Raw genomic sequence first — 19427 nt, 5'->3', positions numbered from 1 at the left:
ACTCCTTCGATCATATCCGATAGTGCTTTAGACCTGCCAAATTGGCATTTTTGTGATACCAGGTACAGCCCGCTAAGCAGCCACAGCCTTGTTGAAAATGACCATCGGCGAAATGGATCCGATGGAGACACCCGATGTCAGAGTGCTGTCCAAGATGATAATTTTGAAACACCGAACCTAGGGACTATTACAAGATCTGAAATTTTAGCGCAGAGCCTGGATGCATTTACTCTGGCTTAATGAATCCGATCAGAATTGTTACGAGGGGTGTCTCTCGGGCCGGTTCGCTTTGTTGGGCGCATTGACATCTCTATTCGTAGCATCAAGCAGCAAGCTGTGAAACGAATCTTCCATGAACTCTAGTCCGGATATTCGCGCCGTCGACCGAGTGATATATGTTGTTTGTGCCCAGGAATCATACGATGCTGCCAGCGAACCCAAGAACTAAGAACAAGTGTGCAACAAACCTTTCATCTTCACCATGGACACCTTGCCTTCACACTTACAGCTCAGCGGCTCGGCCGCAGTCGCGGGTGTTTTGACACATCTCCTTTATTTCATTCGAGGGGAACATCATGTTCATGTAGGTCACAGTCACCTGCTGATATCTTCACCGCTGACAAGTGTTCCTACCCTTTTCAAAGGCCCCGAGAATCGTCCAGTTTTACATCTTTTTGACAGCCATTCTGGCTGGACTCATATACCGAACGACAGGATATGATATACTCACAACTGCCATCGCAACCAGTATTGTCGTAGTGTCATACAATACTGGTCTATTGGGCAGCTTGTTCACGTATAGGGCGTTCTTCCACCGCCTGAGGGAGTTCAGCGGACCGTTCCAGGCACGACTGTCGAATCTCTACCATGCATCGCTGCTGAAGAACTCGGACAACTATCGCATCATCACTGAGATGCATAAGAAATACGGGCCTGTGGTCCGAACTGGTAAGTCAGGCACAGGCTGGAAAGCGTTTGACATAACTAACAAACATCCGCGGCAGGCCCAGCAAACCTTTCTGTCAACATTCCCGAAGCGGTGCAGTTAGTCCTTGGATCTGATTCGAAGTGCTCAAAGACTGCTTGGTACGATGCCTCGCTTCCCCTAGTTAATTTACATACCGCCCGCGACAAGAAAGTCCACGAACGCAGACGCAAAGTCTTCTCAAAAGCCTTCTCTCCCAAAGCCCTCCTCGAATACGAGTCGCGAGTCTCGGTACACTCAGAGCTGTTCTGTCGTGCTATTGCCGGGATGAAAGGTCAACCATTTGACGCGACACGCTGGTTCAAATATTTTGCATTCGATGTCATGGGGGAAGTTGGTCTGAGTGAGAGCTTTCGAATGCTTACCGAGGAAACCAATCGCTGGATTCCAGATCTGTTGGAGGACGGCATGTCTGACATTGCCCAATTACAGCCAATCCCCTGGGCAACGATTCTGCTGCACCGCCTTCCTCTTATTGCACATGGCCCAAAGAGATTCTTGGAGTTTGTCACGGAGCAAGCGAAGAGGCGAGCACAGGTGAGTGACCTGCACTGCGATGCGAAGTCCTGCGGGATCAAAACTGACATTGCACTGTAGAGATCAGATGTCAAACCTGATGTGCTTTCCTATCTTGTTGAAGCGTACGAGCAAAGCGAAAAGAAGGATATAGACTTTCAGTGGTACAGAGGAGATACGCGTCTCGTGATTGTCGGGGGCTCAGACACTACGGCGGCGACCTTAACGTACATCTTCTACCACCTGGCTACTGATCCCACCCAGATCACCAAGCTCCGGGCTGAGCTCGAGCCGCTACTGCAAGGAAGATCTGAGCTTGATCCTAAGGACGTCAATGCCGCAAAACATCTGAATGGTGTCATTCACGAGGCTCTGAGACTGCATCCGCCGATCCCGTCAGGCTTTCCTCGCTTGACTCCCCCAGAAGGTATCACCATTAACGGCACATACATTCCAGGAAATACCACTGTTGTCCTTCCACTCTGGACAATGGGGCGCTGTAAGTCTCTCTTCTGCTCAAGTCGGATCCATGCTGAATATACTGCGGCAGCCGAAGAATGCTACCCTCGAGCTAATGAGTTTATACCCGAGCGTTGGTACTCTCAGCCAGAGCTTATTCAACACAATGTTTTTGCTCCTTTCGGCCTCGGTAAGTTCTGAACTGAGATATCAAACCCATAATGAGCAGGAAGAATCGCTGATCATCAAGTAACAGGGCCATATGGTTGCATTGGTAAGCACCTTGCCATGATGGAAATTCGCAACATGATCGTCCACATTCTCAGCAACTTTGACGTCATTGAGCTTGCTCCTGGAGAAGATGGCTATCGTTTGTTGAATGAGTCGAAAGATCATTTCACCATCGGACTTCAGCCGTTGATGATGGTCTTCGGTAAGAAACAACAGGTCCAGAACAGAGGCGATGTTGTCAAAGGTGGCTGAGTACCGAAGGTTTCTTTCTATAAATCCAAGTCGAGGTCGATATGGGCAAACACGGGTGTCCAATATATAGTTACAAGCACTGCAATGAGAACATTTGACGAAAGCTACATCATACTTTGTGCTCGGGATAGAATTCCACCATTTCAACTTCAAAACTACACCGTATTATAGTAATAAGCAAAAATCCAAAAAATCTATAGGTATGCCGAGGGTATAATAATATAATAGCGAATAGATCCGTAGCTAATAGAGGATTAATTTTCTATATAATTTATACTATTTTGGGCTTTATAGGGCTATATCGCTATATACGTATATGGCGGTGTAGTATATAATTACACACTTAGCTAACTTACTAATTTTTTGGATTTTTGCACGCGACTGTAACCGCTCAATCCCTTGGCTCTCTTGGTGGGGCGCCACGGTGCCACGTTCGTGGTCCACACCGAGGTGGCAGCTCGGTCCGGGGTGCATTAGTTGCCCGTGGGGGGATTTAAATTCTTGTGCCGTCTGAATTTCAGTGAGTGGCAACAGACTTTTCTGTTGTCGGCCAGTAGCACTTGCAATCTTCTACTGCAAGAATTCCTCTCCAGAAAAGTCTCAGCAATCCCGCTGAACCACGGGCTCCTGATCACAGGTTTTCATGAGTTTTGCTCTTCCCCGTTTCAGGTTCCATGGCCACTGCCACATCTCCATCTTCCGCATTCGCTGAGCGGCCACAAACTCCGCAGCAAGACGATTCTACCAGGCCAAAGAAGAGGACGAGGCAGAGCTGCGATGCATGCAAGAATAGAAAGACAAAGGTCAGTACTCACCTGCTTCTACTGTCTCGCAAGACTCTATTTTCACTAACATTTGAGACAAGTGTGTCCCTCAAGGTACAAAAAAATCCAAGGACATAATCCATTCTTAATGCGAATGGGTTTTCTGACAGCTTGTCTCTCCACAGGCTTAGATGCATGTAAATACTGTGCCTCCATGAATATTCCATGTTCAGCAAGCGTACGTCCTCGAAAGAGACCATACTACAGAGTGTCGGAGGAAGAGTACGAATCTTGTATGCGCCTATTGCGACATTTCGTTCCAACAGGAGACCTCAGTTTGGACAACGTCAAATCTATGCTAGTCGAGGTGGAACAGAGATCTGAACCCGGTGTGTCCGGCCATACAGTACTAACAAATCAATCCAACCCGACACTATCGAACAACGAATTAGTAGAAACGGAAGAAAATGTGATACTCCAAGAGGAGAAAGGTTGCATGTACCTTGACCCTCGCGGGAAGTACAGTAAGTTACATGAATCTGAGTTGAAAACTGTTGGAATCGTTCTGATTTTCCTCTGCAGGGTACGTAGATGCGGATTCTTCGCTCAGATTCGACCATGCCGCGCTTATAGCTCGACAACCCCATCTCGCGGAAACCACGAGAACAAAACGCGATGCCAATGTCCTGCATCCTTTCATCACCACCCTCATGCCGCCGTCGCCGGAAACTGTGGGGAGCTTCCGCGCCGTGGAGGACTTGGATTCAGTGTACCTGCCAAACCGCGAGACCTGCTTGCGATACGTCACCAAATTCTTTGAGCAGGTTCACGCCATTTACTGGGTGTACTCTCCTGAGCAATTCTACATGCTTCTTGACCAAACATTAGAGAGCGGAGCCTCTGAAGCGAGCGCGTCGTGGCTTTGCTCCCTGTACTCCATCTTTGCCATCTGCTCGATGCAGCCAACAGTCCGAGAAGACCGGGAGGATGAGAAATTGTCGGAAGATTACCTTCGCATGGCAAGAGAGTATGGGAATCGAGCGGCTGACGAAGCCGACATTGGAAGTGTGAAAGCTCTGGTTCTCATGGTATTCGAGTCAGATGCCTCAGTGCTTCCCGGCAAGACTAACGATATTGACAGAGCCTTGCCCTCAATGCGTCATTTCACAGTGTCATCGCTTATTGCACCCTTGGCATGACCGTCAGAATCGCATACTCACTTGGCCTCCATCGAAATACGGCCCATACGTCACTGGACTCAGTAGAGAAAGAACGTGCTCGGCGGTTGTGGTGGACACTATATCAGCTTGACCAAGAAGTCTCCAATCAGCTCGGCCATCCATTCGCAATAGTGGATGAAGCCATCTGCATCCAAACGCCATTTGCATCGGAAGAAGTAAGACGATCCCTTTCTAGCACCTCCGGGGCCTAAATATTCACGTTAATGTCTTAGATTCTTGATCCGGGGCGTAACACTCCATTGGGCTACCAAGCCGTCTGCATATCGCTAATCAAATTGAAAAAGAAAATCAGCCAGACATTATACGTAACTCCCGCCCAGACAACACGCAGAGTTCGCTTCCAGCAAGTCACCAGCTGCATCGCCTCTTTGTATGAATGGCATGCCTCAGTCCCATCCCATCTCCGCTGGGGCTCGTCGTTGGCGCCATCACATCTGAGAGCCGTATCCGTCCTTCATCTGCGATACTGGATTACGCTCGTTCATGTCACGCGGCCATTTCTCTTACATTCGGTGACCCGGTCGGCCGAGCTGCGCAACTCAGTCAAGAAGAAGCGATACGACGATTTCAGCAGTCTTTGCACCGAGGCTGCAGAGAATGCAATCACCATCTTGAAAGCGAGGCATGAAGAGCGAAACCTTTCGAGCCTGATGCTGTTTGACAGCGGATGCATCCAGGAGCTTGTCCAAGTTTTCCTCCTAGCCGAGGAAAAGGTCGGCAGAGGGACTTACAGAGCGAATCTGGAGTTCTGCCTCAAGGCCATGCGTGCCATGGAAGCCGTGGGCTGGTGCAAGAGGATCCTTCCGGATCTCGAGACATTGCTTAAGAACATAATCACAGTGGGCAACGATGGGGAAGATAGTCGAGAATCAGCTCCCCAGGCAAATAAGACACAAGACCCTATCACTACTACAACAAGAGCTCGACCATTGCAAGAGTACGGTTTCAATGGATCCGGTCTATTCGGTGACCCAGCTGCGTTTGATGCGGCATTGAATTCATTTGAAGATTTTGAGCTGTAAGTCTCTCCCCAACAATTACAATTATGCTGCGAGTACGGATTAAACCCTGGACCTTCGAGAACTGACATGTCTCAAAATATGCAAGGAATATCGATCCGACACAATCGGACCTTCTGGATACTTTGAGCCTGGATCTGGGGACATTTCCTCCAAGTAACTGGAATGCTTTCCCCTTGTGATGAAGGCTGTAGTTAAGTCAAAGATCGATACTTCTAGGATCAATGTACGCGAAGCATCAACGGAGTTCCAGCGACCGACTAAGGTCAACTGGCCTAGTAGAGTACAGTACAGCTGTAAAGGCATCAGCAGATCCAGACTTCCCAGCCTTGCCTGAGCGTACAGGGTTCATGGCGCAGAAGCCAGATCCAACACTGGAGGATATCGGCGGTTCGGATTGTCAGCTAGAAAATCTAGCCTTCTGATAATATTCTTTAGATTTCCTTATAGTTACCGAACCTAGGAGGAAGGAGGTATAGGCGAGCTTGTGGGAGTGCTTCAGCGAGAATTCATCGGTGACGATGCTTCCGATGGGGTTGCGAGGCTAAAATGCCCCGTCGCTACTTATAATTCCGAACACTGGTCCAGGCCGCGTGTGGGACCACCGCTACCTGCTGCCGCAAGTTACAGAGAGCATCAAGCAAAGCGGTACAGGTAAGGTAAATCGACGGACACCGCTTGCAGGCGAGAAGAGTCACTCGGTACACGTCACGCAGTCCTTACTAAGAACTGTTTCGTTTTGTGGTATTTTTGAACGGCTCTACGATACTACCTGACATTCTCATGCCAGTTAGTACGATACATTAATTCGTCCTCGGGCATACTCAGTGCCCGTTCAGTCCGTTCACCTGCCCGTTCAACTCGGCAGTTCCGTGCCCATTCGTATCTGCAGCCTCCTTCAATTGCCACGGGAGAGGTCGATCTGCCGCCTTCACCGGTCCCAGATCCCCATCTGCACTCCTACGTTCCTGCCAGGCCTGGATCTCGCTCTGATCGACCCAGTTACCGTGCAAGCCGAGTTTCAGTGCAAACGGCAAATGGATTATGGCAAGCGGGCCTGCAGCCAAATTTTTCGCATCGAAGATCACGATGTCATTCCGTAACACGTCCAGATGGTTCAGCAGTGCGATGATCCACCCCTCTCCTTCTTCGCCTCCTTGCTTCGGGATGTATGTCGGCTCCTGGAATGTACACGTGGGACCTGCGTAGAACACGTCGCTGAAGTTGTTGTCCTTCCAGGTGAAATGTCCGAGACAGTTGAACAGCCCACCGACCGGAACGCCGCAGAGCTCCGCGTCATATGGCCGGCTCGGATCGATAAGGCACTGCCAGAAGTGGTTGTATTTCTGGGTAATGAGGCGGTCATCGATGCGGGAGAACTCCCCGGGCAGAGTACCAAGCTCTTCGAACGGTTCTACGTACGAGCCGGTCTTGGCCTTTGGATCGAATTTCCAGCGTGTTGTCTTGTTGACGAGCTTCGGAATCGTCACTGGCTTGTCGACGGGAGGGAAAAAGAAGAATACGTTGCCGTCGGCGATAGTCAGGTCGAAGACAATGTGGCCATTCTCGTCCTCGTAGCATCCAGCAGTGTGGCCTTGAAATGCTGTTGTGCATGAATCAGTATGGAGGAAAAGGAGGAATGGGGTTTCCGAGCATACCATTTCGAGAGCGCAGCCAAATGATATCCTCAGGCTTTCCACCACGCCGAGGGACTATGCCGTACATCTGATCTTCTTCGGGGTCCCATGCCCAGTGGTTTTCTCCATTCTTCAACCTTTCAGCGTCGCATTTCAAAGGTGTCATGGGGAGGACAAGGTAGTTCTCAGAGATGCCGCAATCGTGAATGATGCCACAAAACGGCGCTTTGTACCAGGCTTCCTCCGTCTTGACTCCGTCAGGGCTGATGGTGTAGACAACGATATCGCAGGACCCATCGTTGCCGTTACCACCTGCTTCATAGCCGTAGCATACCATCTCGCCTGTGATGGGGTCGAATTTCGGGTGAGCCGTGAACGTTGGGGATAGAACCTGGCCCTCGAAGTCGTATCTGCCGATCGTGTCCAATGTCTCCGGGTCCAAAGCGTACGCAGGTCCATCCTCCTTTGTCGCCAGCAGCATACCGCGCCAGAAGAATACATTCGTGTTCGCCGCGGTACGAATAACCCCTTTTACCACTTCGTTGTCGGTGTGTGGGTTGCGATATTTGCCAAATAGTGCTCTTCCAGCCGCGGTCTCATGGCGATACCGTTCCGTGTGGACGTAGCGCTGTTTGAAATGGGCGTGGCCGTGCGAGATACGGATTGCCGTCACATTTCCGTCGCCGTTGAAATGGATGTCACCCTCGTACATCGGGGGGTATCGGTGGTCCGGCTGTACGCGAAAGAAGGTGCCGTCTATCTCTGGTGGAATGCTTCCTGTGGCTTCGAGATCGAAGACGTCGCCTTCAATGCGAGACGCTTTGTTGATGCCATGGAAGACGTCGGTCGAGGGGAACTTGACACGATGCGGATCGATCTTGACCCCGTTTTTGTAAAGGCCTGATGTATCCCTGATAGCCCCCGCTATGTCAAAGATGTGTGCCATTTCGTCAAATTCACCCGTATCGTCTGGGTAGCCTCACGGTCTCTCCCATCAACCTTGACAGGCAAGTACCTAATGCCATCAGTGAAAAGAGGTCCAGACAGGAGGACATCCATTTAAAGATGATCCATCTGGAAACGAAGACATCACGGTACAAAATGATCCTGCCGATACCATTTGTGGAACCTGAAATGGCCAGCAGGCTGGACCTCGACTCTCGGATCTATAATTACCGAGGCTGTCGTTGTGACCACTCAGGCCGCTGATTTTGAGGAGTCAATGAGTTTGCATCTCGAAACTCTGTTTCCGGCTTGAGGGTCGGATTATTACCGCCTTAAGGCTGCCGTGATGTTAGGCTCCCCAGACTTCAGATCCGAACTGTTCCCTTTACCAACGAGCTGGATCTAAATTGCTGAAACTTGTTAACCAGAATCGATCAAATGACCCACTTACCACAAACTCAGGAAGAGGGTTGTTTCGGTAGAGTTTTTCTTCTTGATACCTCGCAATGGAGAAATTGAGGCCAACACTCTGCAGTGTGACACATCTGAGGGATTCATGTCTGTGCTACTCGGTACTTGAAGAGAATTGTTCCGAGCACTTCCTTTTGCAGTCGTACACACTTAGCATTTCAGTCCAAGTGCGGAGAAAACTGACCTTCACTTTACGTGGACTGGACATATTCAATCTAACATCTACCCCACACAGATGAGATTTGAAAAGATCTTAAAAACGAGCATGATCGCACTGCAGATGGATCTTCAGGATTGCAGTCTAGGATTTGTGCCGCATTCAAATAGTGGCCGCGCGCTGTTTCGGGTTCATTGGCTTGCTGAGAAGTTTGGGATCCCGCATGAATTGATTTGGCATTCGAATCGCTCACAGCATGTAGCGACGGCACTTTTCCAGAACGTTCGCGGCTTCAACGAGCAGAAATGACGCTATCCGAGGTGTCGTGCTGCAACGTGTCTGCTTCTGGTGGCATGGAGCGCTCAGCAGTGTCAAAGCATCGATCGTTAGGCTGACACGAGGGAAGATCAGATGAAGCGACCTCAAGCAAGGAAGTTGTGCCTACACAGTGCTTCCTCTTTATTTACAATACTAACTTTCGTCAACTTTAGACAATAGAACCCATTTAGGATACCGGGGGACCCTAACCCGGCCCCCGTTCTAATGCGCCTTCATTGCTCAGTTAAAACTCAGGTTAAAGCGGCCATAGCTCACCCACTAGGATCAAATCATATATGGCAGTTAGGTTTTCGTTCTCGAGTAACAGAGGTACAAAATCTTCAACATTCTCTCCATTTTCCCTGGGACTCCATAATCTTCCCGATCACCTTCCCGAAACTGTTCTTCTATCCTTTTCCCTGGGGAGACGGGTATGTAGAGGGGACTGCCTCCGCCTCACTTCTTAGCAGCGCTCGTTTCTCCCCCGCCTGCTTTTCTCCTTCTCCTCTCTCACCAACCCCCTAAATCCCCGGTAGTCTTGCATGACTCCCCTTTCGTTTGTTCAACAACTTCAAACCTCCAGAACAAGTTTCTGGCAACTCACGCCTCCCTTCAGCACGTCCAACGCATCGTTCAAACCAGCCAGACCACCCAGCATAACTCTAGCTTCAGGGGCGGGGATGAAGCTTCCATCCGCAAGTCGCGGTGCCAGCCACTCCTGCAATATGAATTCAAACTGTTTACCCCTGGGCCCAGCGCCCTCAGGGGCCATGACGAACTTGGTGTCGACGTTGGGGTGGGTCGGCGTGGACGGATTGATTGGCACGGCGGTGGCGAGTTTACCCCTCTGCTCCGCAGTGCTGGATGGTGCGAGGACATCCAGGCACGGTTGGATGTCGCCGGTGCAGAAATATGCGGTTGTCAAAGCCATGCCGTCCTTCTTCGCCGCCTGAAGGGCCTCCTGCACCACGCTGGGCGATTTGTAGTCGAAGACCTCCTTCGCGCCGAGGGATCGGATGTACTCATTGTTTCTGGGACTGCAGGTGGCGTAGACGGTGAAGCCGAGTGCTTTGGCCGTCTGCACTGCACACACACCCACGGAGCTGGATGCGCCCCAGATCAGAACGCTCTGTTTGTCCGCCGCGCTAAAGTGAGTGTCGTGGTGCAGGCCAATGCTGGTCCAGCCGTTCCATGCTGTGACGACGCCCATCGGCAGAGTGGCGGCGTCGACAAAGCTCAGCGTGTCCGGAATCACGCAAACATTCTCGACGGGCACAATGACTTTCTTCTGGAACCCGCCGTATGGCGGCTTGCCTTGGTTGAAAAAGGCCGGGGCAAACCCCAGCACGCGTGTGCCGGGTTGGAAAGAAGAAGATGCGATAGACGACCCCACAGCCTCGACAGTGCCGGCGATGTCGGAACCAATCGTCGCTGGATAGTCTTTGACAAAGACTCCCATGTCCCGCATGTAATAGTCTACTGGATTCAGCGCGATGGCGTTGACCGAGATGAGCAGCTCCGTGGGACCAGGCTTGGGGGTCTCCAGCGTCTGCAAAGTGAGCCGTTCGCCCTTCTGGGGGATAACGGCGGCTTGGTGAGTGGCAGACATTGCGCACGTGTAGGTTGTGCTGCTGATATGCTGTTGTTTGTGCGCGGAATGCAGTTGGATTTTCTGTCTTTTGTCGGAGAATTGTTGTGTCAAGGGCTTAGGCGATGGAGATTGAGGACACTTGAGCCTCTTTTTATATTATATGCCTATCCTCATACGCGTCTCCGACCCACCTTGCCTTGTCTTGTGGCTTGGTTGCTTGGAAATCACAGGACTGCTCGTCTGGGAGACCAAGAGCCCGAGCACCACAGACTGCTGATCCGCAGACAAGGTTTGGCCTACATATACAGAAAGTTGCGAAATCAATGGCTGCGAAGGCGCAATGTTCCTCCGACCAGTCGACTGACAGTGACTGTGATAGCAGGCTGAGCAGGTCGGATGGATATGGCCATCGTGGCCGGCTCAGAAGTGTTCTATCTCCGAGAGAGAGAGAGACGTTAAGTCCGAGCTTGGGTGGCTCCATCGCCGCTAATCTCTTTACGGAGTTGCGAAGCATGGAGTATTATTAATGCTCGAATATGAATATGGAGGACATCTTGTCCCAGATCAATGCTGTACGGGGTATTATATGTATAGTATCCCCTGATCATCACGATCCAGATGATTAGTGTCCTAGGCGAGTCGAGTTACACAAGTGGCTAGAGGATACGAGGCGCCGGCCCCTCCTTCCCCTCTCTCCGGCCCCTGTTCTTTCCCTCCTCCCTTGCGCTTCCCCTTCTCCTGCCTGTCGATCATCTCCGTCTCTCGTATCTGCCCTCTTTAAGTCTTCAGGTTTGTATTCTTGATCGTCCTTGATGAGGTGCCTCGCCGCCGGCGATATTCTGACCGAGCACCTCATTCCTTGCCGCTAGCCACACGCTATATCTCGTACACACTCTTATCCTCTGATACCTCTCGTTCCCCATGGCAGGCTCGGTGACCCGGAAGAGAAAAGCGAGTTCCTCACTCGAACCATCCCGAAACAAACGGCGACCACACGTAGTCGTCTCTAAAGCCGCGCGCATCATTGAGCGCTGGCTCCAAGGTCACCCCGAGCACGAGTCCGAGTACGAGTTCTCCGCCGACGGCGAAGAGCTTTCGAGCAGACGGCCCTTGACTCACACTCCGAGTAAGAATAGAGGCAAATACGCACTCCACTACGAACCGAACTACCTCGGCGACTTGGAGGCCAGGGGTAGCTCCGCCAGCTCGTCGCCAGCGGGACTCAACAAGGATGACGCGAGCCTGTGCGAAAAACTTGTCTCACCCACTCCAATGAGCTCCGAGGAGCGCTCGTTCATGGAGAAAATGCCGGTACGTGGCGACAACTTGGAGAGCCTGAGTGACCTTGGGGTTTTCAAGGAGCTTTTCGACCTTATTTTGCCATCGGCCGTGCAGCAACGGGTCCAGGGCGGCATTCTCAGAGAATGCTTTGACCTCAACTGGGCCAATGCAGTGCCGGTCTACGGGCCATTCCCACGGCCAGATCACACCTACGGACTTCGGCCCTCTAACTTAACACCAGCGCAGAAAAGAAAACTCAACATCATGTCATTCAACAAATCCTACCTCGCGGCAAGGTACGACATCTGGTTCAACTTCCTGACCAGCTTTGTCAAGTCTGGCACGGCAGCGTGCGACATTGCCGAGCGGGCTGCTATGCACGCCATGACCGTCGCCCTCCGAGGCATTGTTGACCTCTATCGGCGAGCGAATCGTGTTTCAGCTGTGTATAGGAGAGCTGACATCTGTCATTGATCAATTGCCTGATCCCGCCGAAGAAGCTGAGGATGATGAAGGGGGAAATGCTTGGGAGTTTTGCGGTGAGGAGTTGCCTTCCGACGACGATGCGGATGAGGAGGACGTGGATAACCGGAGCACGTTGCTAGGTTGAAAGCGGGATTGGCTTATCAAAGCGGACGTGTGTTACTTTGTGTTACTTTGTCATTGTAAGACGCGGTTTTCCCTAGCGTTCACTCGCATGAAGAATACTAGTAGTATCAGCGACAATAGACTATCATTCAGGCTTGCGTGACGCTTCAACTGAGGTCGTCGAGGTACCTTTCGATAGTGTTGGTCGTCCATCGCCGCCCTGTGTGATCACGTGTTTTCGCGTTCTGCATCGACGCGACTCGCCCACAGTTGGCATCATCATCACTACCTAGGTACTTAGTATTGTTGGAAGAGAATAGACCGACAGCTCGCAGCCTCACCAATGCCTGGTTCAATGTTTTGCATGTCACCCTTCACTTCCTCAGGTCACGTCATTATTGGAAGATGGATGACCTTCTGCTCGACGCTCTCACACCGGTCCTCAGCATCCCGAGACTCCCTGCCGCGTTGTCCGCTCTGATTTCGCGACCACCCGCAGCTCGGCGGGAAGACCATGATAGACGACGTGAACAGCTCTCGTCACATGCCGACGCGTTCCGCAGATCTCTCGGCAGGAACCGGCCAAGATACGAGGACGACGAAGAGAGGGAGAAGCTGGGCGGCCTGAGACAGTGTGCCTGGACGTGCCTGGACAAGGGCGTCGTCGATGGCGACGAGGATGATCAGCGCTCAGAGTTGCGGATTGGGAAAAAAGGAAAGCGGAAAAGAGCAGGAGGAGATGATTATGATGATGACGACGGTGGACGCGCACAACTCAGAGGCCTTGCCGTGTCCCTAGTCTACGAGAAAGACACATTCCGGTTCGTGATATACACCAGCGCTCCGAGATCCGACCGCTCGATGAAGCGCAAGCGGACCGCTGCCACGAGATATCAGCGCACCGCCGCAGAGTCGAGGGAAGAGAGCGCAATATTGCTCCCAAAGTCCTCACCGGCTGCTCTGAAATCATTTACCGACTATCTCCGCGACGCATTCGACGTCACCGCTATATATCCCCTCGAGCTGCCGTCGAGTCTGATGCAGTCGACGCTGGAACAGTATTTGGAAACAATCCGCGCTTCTCTTTTCGAGGCTGCCGGCGGCGGCAGCAGCAGCAGCAGCAGCGCGCAAGCCCTCCTTCAACAGAACTTCAGCACCATCATCGGCAAAATCGAGCTCACCATCGCTTTCTCCCAACCCGTGTCCAAGGGTCTGAAATCCATGCATGCAGCCATCCCCGCCACCGCGTACCTTGCATGGTACAAGTCCCCCGCCGAGAAGACCTCCTCGCGAGGAGATAACCGCCGCGGGCAGCGCAAGACAGCGTTCCTGGGCTCTCTGGCCGGCTGGATCCGAGGAATGTCGGGCCTCTGCCTACCTATTCTGAACGAGAAGGAACCCCTGATTCCCGAGAGTGACAATGACCGTGATGATAGCGACAACAATGATGACGACGACAATTCTTTAAACACCACTGATACTCCCAGCAATAAAGACGCGCAGCTAGGTCCGATGGCGATGAAGATATCCCGAATCTCAAACGAAGCGTACACCATCTCCGCGACCTCGGGGTTGAAATTCAAGTCCCGAGCCGTTCATGCCTTCGACGATATCATCAGCGCGGACCCGGACCGGGGCGAAGAAGGGAAAGAAAACTGCGTCCGGCGCGCAAATCAGGAATTGCTGTTAGCTCTCATCGACTACGTGCGTCGTGAAGCCGGCCAAGGCTAACGACACGGATACGCCATCGACGACTAGCATGATATGACCAGGCCATTGATGGGGTGGACTGAAATGGATACGACGGGACATGGCAGATGACAGGACAGGAAGGGATATGTTGCGGCTTAACAGCAGCGATTAGCATTACGTATGATAAGGGTGTTTGGATAGGACCTTTACGTCTGTGGAGAAAACCGATATTGCAATGCGTATAACAGGGATCATTATCATGCTACGTTAACCTCGTGGACTGGACATGTCGATTAGGAGGGCCTACCTTCACCCACCCCCCCAGACCACCGGCAACATCATCCATTCTCCACGCTCTTCATCTTCCCCGTGCCCTTGTCTCGACCCAGGTCTGAATTTTGTCTCTGTGGACTGTTCACGCCACTCCCCAGCCCGCCGTTGGTGGTGTAGAGTCCCTCAAACTCTCCCCTGACGCCCTCGACCAGTTTCCCCACGGCGTCGATCTCGGCGGACAAGTCTTCCACGTTCCCAGCCAGGGCCGCCACCTCGTCGAATTTCCGCCGGCGATTCGCGTCTGCGATCATTTCTTGAACGAGGAACCTCTGTTCTTCGAGGACGATCAGACGCTCGCGGAGGGATTTTTCTTCGGCTTCGAGTTCAGATATCCGCGCCGAGTTGGTGGTGGCCAAAGATGCGACGCTCACGGCCGAAGAAGAGTCTTTCCTTGTATGGTGGGGGCCGTTCAAGATCGCCAAGGAAGAGCGAGGGTTGGGGTTGTTGTGGAGGTCAGCGGGTTTAATGCTGCTGCCGTGAGGTGTGGCGTGTTTGAGAACCTTCGGGAGTGATTTTAAAGGTAGCATATGGAGATGTAGAAACTGCGTCGCGTTCTGATATATGGCTTTCTGCAGTTTCAGTTGTGTTGGCGATTGACTCGGCATGTCCCGTATACGTCGTGCTGCCGTGTCATATTGCGTAAACGAGTCCATCAGTCGCTTGCGTGTACGTGATGCGTCGGTGATTTGACTGGATGACGGAGGATGATCAGGGTCTTGCAGTGCTTGCAGAAGTTTCTGAAATTTGGGGAGCAGGAGCCGGATGCCCCGTTCGAATTGGAGAAGGTTGGTGTACGACCGGGTAAATGCCTCAATGGCAGGCGAGGTTAGCGAGGCTTGGAAGTCCCTGCGGGAAAAGATCATTTGATTGCACTCTTTGCAGAGACGGACGTCCACAGCGACGGTGTCGTTGGGGCCAGGCTTTTCTGTAATGGTGAGGTGGGTGTTAGCTGTCAATTTTGATATCAGTATGTCAAAAGAAGAGTAAAGTAGAAAGGGGAAGACGTACTAGTAGCAACATCGAGGCCGATCACGGTTGAACATCCAGTAGCAGCGTCTCCACATACGACCTTCCCACATGTTCTGCAATGATGTCGCCGGAAGGAGTACTGGCTGAAGTCTTGCTGGCAATACGGACACCTCGGGACGTCGGCGTCATTCTGCCAGGGCACGATGCTTTGCTCAAGGGCTTTTCGAGGATCGTTTGAAGCCCATGCTAATGACCATCTCTTGTTATGAGCGGGCTGCGGGATCTCGTCCGGCGGGTTGGCAAGTATTTGCGTTATCCTGGAGAGCCTTTTCTCCAGCCTAGAAATCTCCATCTCTTTATGCCCAAGCTTGCTCCGCCTTACACTTTCAAACTCATTCATTCTATCTCTTTCCAGACCATGCCTGTCTGTGTAACCCTCACGGCTTTTGTAGCACGTCTCGCAAACTCGATACCAGAGCCCTCGGACAGGCTCATGTTGTGCAGATCTCGATAGCTTCATCTGATACATTGTATGTTCCTCGCAAAAAAGCTTTCCGCAATGTCGACAGTTGACGATTCCCACGGTGGAACCGAGTCTCTTCTCGCACGTTGGATCGGAACACACATCGTAGCCAGTCCGCCTTTGCCAGTGTTGCTTCGTGATGATGTCTTCCGGATCAAGGACGGGTTGTGAGGGTTTTGGAGGCAAAGGCGGGGCGGGAGAGTCCCTAGGATCTCTTGACACGGACTCACTCCTCGGTGTAGGGGTACTGCTTCGGACGATGTCGTGGTTCGACTCGAAGACATCCAAACCCTTGAGTTTCTGGTTCAGCACCGCCAACGGCTGGAATCTCTTTGCCTTGACCATTTGTTGTTTGAACCAATCTTTGACCTCATCTTGCTGCTCTTCTTCAATCTCTTTATGTGCATCATCCAGGTGCCTATTCAGTTGCAGCAAAGTGACCATTTCCTCGTTGCAGATGGGACAGACCAAGCGGTCTGTTACCGCAGCTGCAGCCGCAGCCGCAGCCGCAGACAAATCGGCGGCTCCATGGTCGAGTGAGACTCGAGATGCGATATCTTGGGGATCAGACGACGTAGGCGTAGAAGTCCCGCTCTCAGAGGTGTTCAAGGACAGGCTCGAGGCTGAGGGGGATAGGACATGGCTGGGGAGAGGCGACGTGGGCTTTGGAGGAGGAGCGGGAGGCCCGAGAGTTCTACTGCTTCCCAGGACCCGTCCACCACCGATAGTGCGCCGTGACATTGCACTGGTGTTGGGCTTCCATCAAGCGACTTGACTGGGAGTTGGGAGCAATACCGAGTAGAGGGGCGGAAACCAGAAACGCTACTCGGCGGAGGGAGGCGGAGACAGCAGAATGAAATGCGGCAGGGCTGCTTAGTCATTCCTTCCGCCGTTTCTATTGTTCCAGTTCCGGAGAAACAACTCGAGGTCTTCGCGTCATATGGTGTTTGCTAGACTTCTACATCCTGACGTTACCTGATCTATCTGTCACAGTGTCTCGTTTGACCCCTTACAGGTCCTTCGTACAGTAAAGCGCTCCAACTCCGGAACCGCCTCAACCGTCATACGTCATCAATCATGCATTCTTCCCAGAGTCCTCCTTCAGACTAACGATCCGGTTGAGCACAATCTTCCCTGCAGCCTCATCTGTGTCCTTGTCCAGACAGAAGTATCCTGTTCGCATTGCCTGGAACCTGACCGATTCAAGACCACATTTATCCTTCTTCTCCCCGGCTTCCTCAGGCCATGGAGCTCGCGCCCAGATCTCTTTTAGCCCGAGTTCTGCCATGGCATTCGGGTAGACTTTGAGACTGTCTTCCCGTATGTCGGCCATGAAGCTCGGCTCCACCGCGTCTGGATTGTCGGACTTGAAGAGTGGGTTGAAGACACGGACTTCACATTTGATCGGTGACCCGTGTCCCGGAGCATCAGCAACCCAGTGGATGTAGGCCTTGGGCTTCTTGACTTTTTCGCCTTCGGCTGGCTTGTCGTACTTGGCATGTATCTCAGTGACCAGACCAGTGGCCTCATCTTTCTTGAAGCTGGTTGCAATGACGGGATAGGGAACCTTCAGCAAGCCCACAGGCTTCCCGGGCGCCATGCGGAAGAAGTCTTTGCTGTCCACTTCTCTGAAGTCGTCACGCTCAATGTAGACCTTCTTTGTGAAGGGCAACTTGTGGGAACCCATGTCGACGTCTTTCGGGCCAAACGCGTTTTCCAGCTCCTCATAGTGATCGTCAGGAAGGTCGTCAATGATGACAGGTACAGGATCCAGCACAAGCATGAGACGAGGGACTGTCATTTCCAGGTATTTGCGAATTGACTGTTCGAACCGCACGATCTGAATATTGATAGTGGCCGTGGTAACCCCAAGCTCACTGACAAATGACAGAATGGCACCGGGCGGAACGCCTCTCCGCCGCAAGGCAACCAAAGTATACAGTCGGGGGTCGTCCCAGCCGGCGACAATCTTCTCGTCCACCAGCTTTTTGATTTTTCGTTTCGATAAGACAGTCCCCGTCACGTTTAAGCGACCGTATTCTCTCTGCATTGGCTTGTGAGGGACATCGACCTTATTGTTGAGCCATTCATACGATACTCTGGACAGAATGAATTCAGTCGTGCACAGAGAATGAGTAATGCCCTCGAAACTATCGCACAGACAGTGGGTGAAGTCGTAAGTGGGATAGATTCTCCATTTGTCTCCTGTGCGATGATGTGGCTTTTCGAGGACACGGTAGGCAACCAAATCCCACATCTGAGGGTTGCCGTCCGAAAGATCCTGTTTCATTCGTAGAAAGGCTTCTTTGGGCTTGTATTTGCCGTCTCTCATTGCTCGAAACTCGGCCAGCGATTCTTCAACTGGTCGACTCCGATGAGGGCAAGCGTATCTTTCATGCTTATTTTTCGGATCTGTCCCGCCTCGCTGATCTTTGAGCTCCTCGTCTGTACAGTGGCATACGTATGCACCGTCCAAGGTGATAAGCTTCTCGGCCAACTCATACAACCGATCAAAGAAGTCGCTGGAGTAGGTGATCAAGGCAGGACTGAAACCTAACCAGCGCACAATATCTTCAATGGCGGTAAAGTAGATTTCTTCTTCCGCTTCGGGGTTTGTGTCGTCGTATCGCAGGTTGCACTTTCCGCCATGGAACCTGGCAAATCCGAAATTGATCGCAATGGCTTTGCTGTGGCCGATATGGAGATAGCCATTCGGTTCTGGGGGAAACCGAGTGACTACTGGTTCATCTGCAGGCCGTTCCTTCCGGACTGCCGCCAGCCAGCCCTCCTTGAACATGGCATCGGGGTCGGTTGGTGCTGATGGCGCAGCATTTGCGGGCTTTGCGGGCTTTGCAGGTTTCTCTGCTGGTGGTTTTGCCTCCTTTGGGGCCTTGGGCTGCTTGGGTGCTTTTTCTTTCTTGGGCTTGTTGTCTGAAATCGCGTTCTCGACCTTTTCCTTCACACGCTCCGGCAAGCTCTTACTTGCCTCTGAAGAGTCAGCCATGAGGCTAGGGGACGAGTTTTCTCAGATATTCCCGCAGCCCTTGGGTGAGATTTCTCGAAGTGCTGGGTGGAGCGGCACGTGAGATGAAATGAAATGAGAATGCAGAAGCCCCACCGAGTCTCGCACAAAGTAAAGACTTCTCACTCGATCCCAAAAGCTATTTCCAAGGGTTTCTTCCAGGATGAAGTTGCGAAGCAAGAATAATCTGGAAGATTCGACTTGTCGGTGTTGGTATGCCCATTGTGATTAAGGCTGGCGGCGGATGAGTCAAACAAAGTTGATGAGAGCAAATATGCCAAGAGATAGTGCAAACATGACAAACCAGCGAAACAGACTCCGACTGGCTGAGCGGCGGTCGAGGGCCCGGCTGCGAGTCCTGCGTGGCTCCGACTTTGCCTGCGCAAGGTCGCATCTTGCGTGAATGCGGCCAACTTTTTTCGATAGGACACTG

At 52.1% G+C, this 19427-nt stretch overlaps 8 protein-coding genes across 8 annotated transcripts; 4 read left to right on the top strand and 4 right to left on the bottom strand.

Annotated features, from left to right (window-relative positions):
• Positions 1–481: 481 nt before the first annotated feature.
• On the top strand, positions 482–2443 carry Z520_06984 (uncharacterized protein; the record flags this gene model as incomplete). The annotated part of the gene is made up of 6 exons (XM_016777484.1): positions 482–583; positions 645–948; positions 1005–1522; positions 1583–2000; positions 2052–2150; positions 2217–2443. 6 exons carry the CDS (start codon positions 482–484, stop codon positions 2441–2443), a joined length of 1668 nt encoding a protein of 555 aa, XP_016631655.1.
• A 978-nt stretch (positions 2444–3421) lies between these two features.
• Positions 3422–5470, top strand: Z520_06983 (uncharacterized protein; the record flags this gene model as incomplete). Its single annotated transcript, XM_016777483.1, has 4 exons — positions 3422–3731; positions 3790–4295; positions 4349–4603; positions 4661–5470. 4 exons carry the CDS (start codon positions 3422–3424, stop codon positions 5468–5470), a joined length of 1881 nt encoding a protein of 626 aa, XP_016631654.1.
• Positions 5471–6291: 821 nt separating this feature from the next.
• Z520_06982 (uncharacterized protein) lies at positions 6292–8050 on the bottom strand (the record flags this gene model as incomplete). Its single annotated transcript, XM_016777482.1, has 2 exons — positions 6292–7070; positions 7126–8050. The coding sequence occupies 2 exons, from the start codon at positions 8048–8050 to the stop codon at positions 6292–6294; spliced, it is 1704 nt and encodes a 567-aa protein (XP_016631653.1).
• Positions 8051–9566: 1516 nt separating this feature from the next.
• Positions 9567–10604, bottom strand: Z520_06981 (uncharacterized protein; the record flags this gene model as incomplete). Its single annotated transcript, XM_016777481.1, has 1 exon — positions 9567–10604. One exon carries the CDS (start codon positions 10602–10604, stop codon positions 9567–9569), a length of 1038 nt encoding a protein of 345 aa, XP_016631652.1.
• Positions 10605–11507: 903 nt separating this feature from the next.
• Positions 11508–12477, top strand: Z520_06980 (uncharacterized protein; the record flags this gene model as incomplete). Its single annotated transcript, XM_016777480.1, has 2 exons — positions 11508–12300; positions 12365–12477. The coding sequence occupies 2 exons, from the start codon at positions 11508–11510 to the stop codon at positions 12475–12477; spliced, it is 906 nt and encodes a 301-aa protein (XP_016631651.1).
• A 383-nt stretch (positions 12478–12860) lies between these two features.
• Z520_06979 (uncharacterized protein) lies at positions 12861–14186 on the top strand (the record flags this gene model as incomplete). Its single annotated transcript, XM_016777479.1, has 1 exon — positions 12861–14186. One exon carries the CDS (start codon positions 12861–12863, stop codon positions 14184–14186), a length of 1326 nt encoding a protein of 441 aa, XP_016631650.1.
• A 299-nt stretch (positions 14187–14485) lies between these two features.
• On the bottom strand, positions 14486–16713 carry Z520_06978 (uncharacterized protein; the record flags this gene model as incomplete). The annotated part of the gene is made up of 2 exons (XM_016777478.1): positions 14486–15429; positions 15489–16713. The coding sequence occupies 2 exons, from the start codon at positions 16711–16713 to the stop codon at positions 14486–14488; spliced, it is 2169 nt and encodes a 722-aa protein (XP_016631649.1).
• Positions 16714–17047: 334 nt separating this feature from the next.
• On the bottom strand, positions 17048–18976 carry Z520_06977 (uncharacterized protein; the record flags this gene model as incomplete). The annotated part of the gene is made up of 1 exon (XM_016777477.1): positions 17048–18976. One exon carries the CDS (start codon positions 18974–18976, stop codon positions 17048–17050), a length of 1929 nt encoding a protein of 642 aa, XP_016631648.1.
• Positions 18977–19427: the final 451 nt, after the last annotated feature.

Source organism: Fonsecaea multimorphosa (assembly GCF_000836435.1).
Source record: "Fonsecaea multimorphosa CBS 102226 unplaced genomic scaffold supercont1.13, whole genome shotgun sequence".
Lineage (NCBI taxonomy): Eukaryota > Fungi > Ascomycota > Eurotiomycetes > Chaetothyriales > Herpotrichiellaceae > Fonsecaea > Fonsecaea multimorphosa.
The sequence above is the reverse complement of the archived record's forward strand: the minus strand, read 5'-3'. Positions and strand labels throughout refer to the sequence as shown.